At 37.2% G+C, this 10,000-nt stretch overlaps 2 protein-coding genes across 5 annotated transcripts in view; both read left to right on the plus strand.

Moving 5' to 3' along the window:
* The window catches only part of LOC125046703 (cyclin-D-binding Myb-like transcription factor 1), a 10,587-nt gene extending 3,809 nt beyond the window's left edge, over positions 1-6,778 (plus strand). For all 4 annotated transcript variants that reach the window (XM_047644586.1, XM_047644584.1, XM_047644585.1 and 1 more), the window contains exons 7-15: positions 654-928; positions 1,053-1,302; positions 1,501-1,652; positions 1,855-2,009; positions 3,226-3,441; positions 3,585-3,829; positions 4,081-4,150; positions 4,747-4,872; positions 5,576-6,778. In XM_047644586.1, coding sequence (XP_047500542.1) covers positions 654-928; positions 1,053-1,302; positions 1,501-1,652; positions 1,855-2,009; positions 3,226-3,441; positions 3,585-3,829; positions 4,081-4,150; positions 4,747-4,872; positions 5,576-5,664 — 1,578 coding nt within the window. In that variant the 3' untranslated portion in view covers positions 5,665-6,778. The remainder of the gene's footprint in view (positions 1-653; positions 929-1,052; positions 1,303-1,500; positions 1,653-1,854; positions 2,010-3,225; positions 3,442-3,584; positions 3,830-4,080; positions 4,151-4,746; positions 4,873-5,575) is intronic.
* A 3,006-nt stretch (positions 6,779-9,784) lies between these two features.
* LOC125046736 (fumarylacetoacetase-like) overlaps positions 9,785-10,000 on the plus strand; it is a 6,665-nt gene continuing 6,449 nt past the window's right edge. The window contains exon 1 of the mRNA XM_047644648.1: positions 9,785-9,947. Coding sequence (XP_047500604.1) covers positions 9,864-9,947 — 84 coding nt within the window. The 5' untranslated portion in view covers positions 9,785-9,863. The remainder of the gene's footprint in view (positions 9,948-10,000) is intronic.

Below are 10,000 nucleotides of genomic sequence, written 5' to 3' on the forward strand. Positions count from 1 at the left end.
GTACTTCTTGTACTGTTTAGCATGTTTTCATCAGCCCCATTGAAGATATTACCCCCATAACCTCACTCCCCTTGTAGGACTTCCTGTGCCTGACCCAATGGCAGAACTGTGTTTTCCTGCCTCAGTCTTCTTATAAATGAAACATAGGGAGTATGAGGTCGTGGTTCTAGTGGTGCATGGCATATTTTATCTAGCAAATAGTAAATCTTCTCTTGTTTTCATTCATACATGGTGCAAAGCCACTATCTTATTCTGTTTTAGTGTATAGTTAATCTAACAAATTTATTTAGTAGAAAGGGTCTATCAGAGGATGATGATGAGGTAAATATTCTTTTACCTCAGTAATTTTTTCCTGAATGATAACTATGATTTCATAGACAAGACTTACAAGGTAAATCAATAACTCTTTAGGCAGTTGCTGGTCAGTGAAGCAGCTGCTGTAGGTTTTGTATTCTTATATTAAGTAGCATCTTTATTTTCTGTTGGGTATGGAATTGTCATAGACAAGAAGTGTTTCATAATTTGATTGAGTTTATGCAATGTTAGCCTTGTTGGTGATGTATGTCATGCACAGAAAAAATACCCTTAGGTATTGTTTGCATATAATTTTATTCTTTAGTACACTTTTTATTTTTAATATTGTATTTTTCTAGGGTAGCAGTGGCAATGTCAACCAAAACTGGTTCACATCACGAGAGGATAAGCAAATGTTACGTTGGAGAGGCCATGCTTGGAGACAAGGAATGTGGTCTAAGGAGGAGACTGACATGCTTCAGCAAAATATTGAAAAGTACTGCTCTGATCGTGGACTCTCTGATCCAGCCTCGGTCATTTTCAAGATGTCCAAGGAAGAGCGCAGTGGATTCTACCGGGTTATTGCCCAGGGCCTTAATAGACCACTCTTTTCTGTGTATAGAAGAGTCATTAGGTTAGTATATCACCTGGAATGGGCCTTAGCTGTAAGATGGCACTGCAAATATTAGTATAATGTTGAGAAAGGAATTTTAAATCCTAAAGATGATAAATATCAAGACATTAGTATTTGATTTCAGGCTGTATGATAATAGAAACCACATTGGAAAGTACACATCTGATGAAGTTACAAAATTACGAGAGCTACGCATGAAACATGGCAACAACTGGCAAGCTATTGCAGCACATCTTGGACGGTCAGCTGCCTCTGTGAAGGACCGCTGCCGACTCCTGAATGAGAACTGCAATAGGGGTGTCTGGTCACCTGAGGAAGAGGACCGATTGGCAGAGGTTGTGTATAACTTAGCGAGTGCCCTCCCAGGAGAACAGGTAAGGGAGTATCATAATTGTCATCTGTCAAGAGGTTGTATTAAATAGTAAATAAGGAACAAAATAACTTTAGTTGTCTTTTCTGGAAGTAAGTGATGCAATATTAGTATTTTTTTTACTTATTTCTGTAGTTTCTATAATTAGCTTTGCATAACCCATGAATGATAATGCATAAAAGTTTTTGTTAATAAAATTCAGGTAACGAGTGGAATTTCTTGGGGTGAAGTTGCTGCAAGGGTTGGTACCAGGTCTGAAAAACAGTGTCGAACAAAGTGGTTGAATTATCTGAACTGGAAGCGGACATCAGGGGTAGAATGGAGTAAAGCAGATGATGTACAGCTAATCTGCAGGTAGTTGGAGTTAGAGTTGTCTTTGTAAGGAATGGTTCATCACTGAAGTTTATGTTCATATTTTCCCTGTAACACTGAATTTGATATTATAGTGTGATCTTTCTATTCAAATTGTGGTACTTATTAGGAAGATTCATTTAGATATTAAGGTGATGTACAATATGAACTGTATTGTATTATATATTTGTTATCTCCTTCGTAGACTCAGTGTGTGTGGTGTTCAGGAAGAGTCACAGGTGGACTGGACAGCACTCACACGGGGATGGCCAGCATGCCGCTCCCCGCATTGGCTGAGAGGGAAGTGGTGGAACCTGAAAAGGAAACTACCCAATGCAAGTCAAGAATCAAGCCTTAAAGGTGGGGTCATGTTTCATTCATTAGTTATGAAACCATTTTCATATTTTTACTTAATTATGTTTTCCTGATTTTAATGCAGAAAATATTATTGAACATAAGGAAAATAAACACAAGCTAAAACACCTTAGTCTACCCACAGAATACACAGTACTTGTTTCCATACAATCACTCACAGGTTCCTTGCATGGGATTGGCCAACAACAGCCATATAGTATTTTTATTAACTGCATTTCAGGATTAAACCAAAGCATTGTAAGAGGCACAGCCATGGTAAAATTCTATTTTTCTTGTAAAGTATTTTATTTGGACTTGCTTTAGGTTATAGTGATGAAGTTATTGCTATTCTTCTTTTCTTCTTCTTCTTCTTCTTCTTCTTCATTTCTTTTTGTTTTTGCTTAACCTAACTCATTACTTTATTAATTGTTTCTACACATAGATGGCTACATTTGTACTAATTTACCGATGAGCTAATTATGAATACTGCCTGTCTTGCCTGTTTACCCTTTTTCTTGATTTTTAAAAATATTTTACATTTTAAAGCTTATAATGTCTGTGATAAAAATAACACTATTGATATTCATAGCATTTGTATAAAAAAAAAAATCCCGCCAATTCAAGGAGGGGTCACAAGGTCTACTCGTTGTCTCCTATGGGGCTAAGCACTAGCAGAGTCCTCTATATGCAGAGACATTTCACACACACACAAAAAATCAAAATCGGAAAGGATTGTGCAGTAAATGATACTTTGCTGTGAAGAGTATGACATGATATTTCATGCTTTGTCATCATCACATTGATTATTATTACATTTTATGAGAGAGAGTGTGGAGGGAGGGGGGGTCTGTGAGTGTGTCTTCCAGAGTCAAGGGGAGGAGAAGATGCTTTGTTTGTTTTTTGGTGTGTGTGTGTGTGTGTGTGTGTGTGTGTGTGTGTGTGTGTGTGTGTGTGTGTGTGTGTGTGTGTGTGTGTGTGTGTGTGTTTGTGTGTGTTTGTGTGTGTATGTGTGTGTGTGTGTGTGTGTGTGTGTGTGTGTGTGTGTGTGTGTGTGTGTGTGTGTGTGTGTGTGTGTGTGTGTGTGTGTGTGTGTGTGCGCGCGCATGTGCGAGTGCATGAGAGAGAGGGGAGGGGAGGAAGGGAGGGAGGGAGATGACACTGATTATTGTAGAAATCCTGAGATAACATTCAGTGAACAGTTTTATATTTTTGGTCCAATCAGAGATGTGTCAGCAGCTCTACAACCTTCAGTCACTCAGTCTCATGCAGTCAACTTTAGTGGAACTACCAGCTACTGCAGTTAACTCTGCTGCAGCAACATTAACAAGTGCAGGTTCTATGACTAAAAACCTATCATCTGGGAATCAGGATAGTCTAGCAACAGGAAGTGTGAAATTATGCATCCCAGCTGCCAACTTTTCACATATAATCAATTCAGGTGGGTTATGTTTATAATGTCTTACATTATGATCAGGAATTATTATTTATTGAAAAATAACTTTTACCATGGAAAGTTATATTATGTCTTTTATTCAAGATGCTAACTTTGACGCCTGTCTTATTATTTTCCTCCTTAAACAGATGATGGTGAGGAAGATATGGCAGCAAAGTTAAGTGGATTAGTGCAGACAGCCTTGGTTGTTCCAACAAGCAGCAGCTGTTCACCCCAAACAGTGACCACATTAGTGTCTCAACCTCAAGTAATTTCAACAGCCTCCCTAGCAACGCCTGTCACTACTCAACTCAGTCCTCACCTTACTAGTCAGTTGTCATCAACAATAACAAATTGTTCCAAGAACCAGTCCATTGTGGTCACAACATTAGAGGTAAGTTTTTATATCTGTGCCTTTTCCTCCTCCCTCTTCTTTGTCTTCCTCTTTTATTTCTCCTCTTCAATCTCATTTTTCTTCTTTTCCTTTGTGTCTTGTATGTATATAAACACAAATTATTATTATTATTTTCTTTTTTTCTTTTTTTCTTTTTGAAGGAGACCAATCCAGGTTTAAGACAAAAATAATTAGATGCTAGAACTTACTCTCTCCTATGTATTGGTGACTGTGAATTACTGATGTTCTAGGATCCCTTGGGCTTACAGCTGGCTGAAGTAGGAGGTACAGGGGTCGACAGAAGTGCATTATTGAATCAAGGTGAAGGTCTCTTCTGTTCATGTTCGAGTGAATAAATACTGAAAGTAATAAATTAATAATAAAAGAGTGCTAGACTGAATTTTTTGAGTGAATATATTGTGTGTGTGTGTGTGTATGTGTGTGTGTGTGTGTGTGTGTGTGTGTGTGTGTGTGTGTGTGTGTGTGTGTGTGTGTGTGTGTGTGTGTGTGTGTGTGTGTGTGTGAGTGCCTGCATTCCTGCATGCCTCTATTTTTTTTTTGTTTGTGTGTGTGTGTGTGTGTGTGTGTGTGTGTGTGTGTGTGTGTGTGTGTGTGTGTGTGTGTGTCTGTATGTGTGTGTGTGTGTGTGTGTGTGTGTGTGTGTGTGTGTGTGTGTGTGTGTGTGTGTGTGTGTGTGTGTGTGTGTGTGTGTGTGTGTGCACGCCTGCTTGCGTGCGTGCGTGTGTGTGCGTGTGCATGCATGCATGTATGTGGGGACATATGTGTCTGTGAGTGTTTTTCTTAAATAACATAGAACCTGAGCACCATTGGCTCTGCATCATAATGTTTACCCTGTTTATTGTATTCATAGTATGAAATAAAGATAAGTCCACTTTTCTAGCACTTTCATTTTACAGGGTTGCAAAGTGTAGTTAAGGAAGAAGATCTCCTGAGTGATGGAGAAGGTGCCCACACCCAAGCAGGCCTTAATACAGGTCTCGATCCTTCGTCCCCTGCAGTTACCTCACAAGTCATTCTTAATGGTAATCATTTGTTACTTCAATTTCTGTACAATCATTGTCAGTCACTGGCATCATTTATTTGCCTTTTACAGAGTACTTTATCATTGTTGCTATTTATTTAGTATGTAATTGCATTACTATTGTTGATTGGATCTGTGAATCTAATTTTTAGTTCAGAATGCTCTTTCTTGTTATAGTCTAAATGCTAAGATTTTTTATGATTAGATTTATTGCTTCTTAACCCAATGCTGCTGGGAAAATGCTGTTCTCATTTTTCATTTTTTTGTGAAATGTCTCATAGGTGGCTCTGCTAGTGCTTAGCCACAAAAGAGTTAATTAGAAGACCTTGTGACCTTACCTGATTTCACCTTACCTTGAATTGGCAGGAAAAAACGTTTTTTTACTAATGCTATGAATATCAGACATTGTTACTATAATGTTATAAACATTAGTAACAGCAAAATAAGATAACATTGGTGATTTAGTACAAGTGTAGCCATCTATGTGTAAAGACAATTAATAAAGTAAACTCACAGTGGGCTTGGCATGCACATACATGCCATGCCCGGCAGCATTGGGGTAAGTGCTGTCCGATTGTCAAAGTTTTATTGTGATTAAATTAATGAATCGGTTACCACATGGGTTCAAAGTATTTAAGTTATGTCTTAGATCATATGCTTATGCTCACTGATATCTATACAACTATTTCTTTATTTATTTCCAGATCCAATTCTCTCTGTGTCAGGTGAACCCCTAGGCTGTGAAGAGTGCCTTCAACAGGATCAAGATGATGCTGATATTGTCATAGTATAAAGTTGGCCTGATTTACAAATATCTCTTTCACATTATCTTCCTCTTTGATGGCTGATATTTACATTTACTCAGTGGTAAAATGACAAGGAAAATATGATGAAAAGAAATTATATTAGAGATTTTGTATTGTAATTCAAAATTACTTTCTTCTTATCTAATTGACCAGTTAATTATTTATTTTCATTATATAAATGCATATATTTGAATATATGATAAGAGGACTATATATTCATTTGAGGTTTATAAGTTTTCAGTACCTGTCAATACTTTAATCATGCCATATTTATAGGAATACACAGTGAAACTGCCCTTGTGAAAACATTATTTGGACTAGATAGTTTCATATTCTGAATCACCCACACATCGAAATAGAAAGATGAACATGTTTTATCATGTTTACTAGTTAATATTTATAATAAATGATGTTACATCTATTTTCATAATGTATTGTCACTAGTGGAAGTCTTGAATTAGATATTGTTGCATGGAGGTGAAGAATAGCTTACTGCTTTTACATGTAATATCTGTGATATAAATAACACATATTAAATTGTGGTTCATGGATATATATTGCTCATATACTGAAAGCTTAGCACTATTAGTTATGGTAACAGCATTGCCCATCAAAGAATGCTGAGTAATCTCTCAAATTTGAATTTCAACATCTCCAAATGTACAGTAATTGCACCCATGGTAGCAAACAGCTATCTTGGTGTTATCTTTATAATATAAGCTGTCATATAACAATGAAAGTTCTCTGAAAAATAATAGAGGAAGTCAGGGACAAGGAGCAATATCAAATATACTTTCTCTGGCTGAAGAGTATTTGAAAATGGCAGAGAAGATTGATAAACATATGTAAAAGGAGATCTTGTTATCCATATGTTACTTAAATATATATGATTTGCTTTGACATGAATTTCAAATTTGGGAGATTTCATTTCTGTATATAGGTTTTAGTGTTATTACTTTCAAGAACAGAAATATACAATAAATCAGGAAAATGAAGCAATAGAAAGCCAAGGAAAATGTTATATCTTTGTATTTTGTATGGATATTTATGAATATATATTTTAGTTATGTATTATAGAAATAAAATGTAATCTAAAACTGATATCAGACATGTAATTATTATTCATGCTTTTCATACACACAATATATTTATATATACATAACAGTAAACAAGCATCTATAGGGAGGCCCTTACCATCTCCAACACTCCCCTTGTCATCCTTTTTCACTCTTGAATTTTATAACTCATGTGGGGTTTTCCTTTCAGTTAATATCCATTGCTAAGAACTGCATATAAGAAACATCTCACATACCCACATTTCAACCGTTAATGTTCAATGAACAGTTAATTAAAAGCTTTTAGGCACTTTTACAAATTCTGTTTAGTAGTCAGTACCATACAATACTGACACAAATGCTTGAACAATTATTATGTGATGTTCACCTACAAACTTAGATCACTTGTTGTAGATTTTAATACTAAAGTTTTTAAAAAGCCCAAACAGTTTTTTCAAAAACCCATCTGTTCCAGGTATACATGATCCACATAAACAATTCATGCTTGACAAGCTATCACCTTTGATTTTTCAGATCTTGCCCAAAGAAATTGATATCCTCGAAAATATTCATTTGGGCCAAGTTTATAGCATCAAAATGTTTCTACATACAACAGTTTTTCAGCTTTTGTTGCAAGTTCTCCACAAAAATCTTTCTTGATTAGTTTGTCTGTGGCTTTCCCCCATATACCAAAAGTCTCTGCTCCTTTCAGTATGTATTAGTCTCCCATTTTGAAGGAATTATAACACTGTATAGAGTTATTGGGTGATCAAAGCCTCAAACCAATTAGAAACTCTGATGCACATGCTTATTCCCAAAGTCTAAAATTAAGATTATTTGAGTCAGATCTTGTAAAGTCGAAGGTGTTTTTGAGGTTCTGGTTAATCTTGATTATACTTTATGAATTATCATATCAAAAGCATTGATTCAGGCTACATCTGTAGGACCATGTATTACCCGGCATTGTATGTTCCTCAGCGACTGTAAACTTTTGAAAAGGAATGGGTTGACAAGAAGGCATGCTCATACCAGATGTATGCCAAGCATCAAATTCCCAACATAATACTGCATGAACAGTAGCTATCTATAAATCCTGACCCCATCACTGCAGCCCCTCCCCCATTGGGGAATTCAAAATGAACTTTTAAACTGTTGGAAGATTCATGCTGAACAAGTTCCAAACAAAACAACATTGGGAGAACTAAGGCACACATAATTATGCATTTGGCATAATTACTTGTTTACCTGGGCTGTCCATCTTTTGTGAACATTTCAATTGGATCTACAACTGCATATTTTGAGGCAGGGATAATGATGGCACAGTTGGTGGTCCTTAAAAAAGACTGATGTATGAAAGAGGCCCTATACTTTGCCACAAGTAGTTTCGTTATGCATAAATGTTACTTTCAAACCACAAATCCTTGCATGGGATGTATAAAGTGGAACATGAAGACAGTACTTATTGTAACACCTAAAAATATATTCATTCATTCTAATAAACTGGAACAATTATACCAGACCTGAATTCATATTCCTTACAAAATCATTTCATACTCCTTGAATGATTTTTTATGGTTTTTCTCTTTTTCATGGCTTGAATGTTTTTTTTGTTTTTTTTTTCATAAATTCCACCTTTATTAGAAAACCAACATATACCAAAAATGTCAGATCGACCATCACCATGATATGAGGTGAGATTAATGCTATTGATTACTATGAACCCCTCGGCTACAGACGCTTGGCGGTTTAGTAAAGTATCAAATACCAGAGTGGGGGCTAGTCAATCAGTCCTTAGGTTGCCTACCCATCCTGCGCCTTAACCCGGTCTCCCTTGGGGATGTGCCACCATTTGGGCACTTCAGTGGCAGATTTGGGGGGGGGGGGACTGGGGGCAGTTGCCCCCCGCTCGCTGCTCTGTAACTGGTCTGGCGCCCCTTTTCTATGAAATGACATGTGATATACTGACGGAGGAACCTCATATGCTTCATCGTCCTCGGATCATCCAAAAACGAAACACATAATCGGCAATTATCATTCTCACTGTCAAATAATTATAAAACAAATCATTATAAAACATAGAATGACAATCAAGAAAAACAATAAAGAGTAGCATGGCTAAAACTTTCCATAAACAATTTTCAAACCACTCAAAGTGAGCATGACCTACGGTGTAAATTAAACTGATTTCCAACAGCAACATAGTGATGATACAACATCAATCAATTACCGAAGGTTTATAAGCGGCCCCCTTTATCAACTGCCCCCCCCCCCTTCAGAATAGTTCTGGATCCGCCCCTGGGGCATTTCTCTTGACCTGCAAGATTTGCGTATGCTCTCCTCATCTCCGTTTTTTGTGGGGTATAGGTTAGTAAAGAAATTTATTTGATATCTTCAATATGTGTATATTGGCGAGTGTGTGTACGCAATTGTGTATGCGTGTCCATTCATGCGAACAAGTAGTAAAGAACACATGAATATGACGAAAGCCTTTCGGCATATTTATGTGTGTTCATGTGTGTGGTGTGTGTGGTGTGTGTGGCGTGTGTGGTGTGTGTGGTGTGTGTGGTGTGTGTGACTACGTGCTTGGACACGACACGGCCGTGCCTGTGTGCATAAATTAGCGTAGTGTGAATGAGTATATGTAAATGTATGTTTGTGTGTATTTACATAAGTTATTTTTTTCAAGTAGTTTTCCTTGGCTGCGGCATACCTTGAGAGGAAGGGAGATAACCTTCCGTATGGTAACTGGTTGCTGAAGGCAGGGTACAGAAGCAACCAATCGGGAGGCTTGTATTAATGACATCATTCTCTGCGACCAATCGGGAGGTCGAATTCGCAAGGCGTCAGCACACACCCCCAAATCCCTTTTTTTATAAATAACTCATTTACTTCATCTGTGTTCTCTTCAAAACCTGATTGATTTCATAAAGCCCTCTTGTGGACAATATACCAAACAACCCAGTAATAAAGAGTTTAAGTACAGCGTTATCCCTAAATTGCCCATAACACGTTCTTGGCAACCGGATATACGAAAGTTGGCACCTCTCAACCTCCCGCGTCAGCAGTCAACCTGCCCAAGTTGAAAGAGTTGGTTGTGAGTTATCTGCTCCTTAGCGAAAATCCTCGTCATTATGAAGTCTTTCGTCGATATACCTTCTGATAGCCATTTCTCCATCCAGAATTTACCCTACGGAATATACTCAACTGCTGACAACGTAAGTTCACTCGAAAATATTTTATGGAGCAGACGATTTTCGGCAGATGTGTG

The sequence above is a fragment of the Penaeus chinensis genome, chromosome 39, assembly GCF_019202785.1.
Source record: "Penaeus chinensis breed Huanghai No. 1 chromosome 39, ASM1920278v2, whole genome shotgun sequence".
In the NCBI taxonomy this organism is placed as follows: Eukaryota; Metazoa; Arthropoda; class Malacostraca; order Decapoda; family Penaeidae; genus Penaeus; species Penaeus chinensis.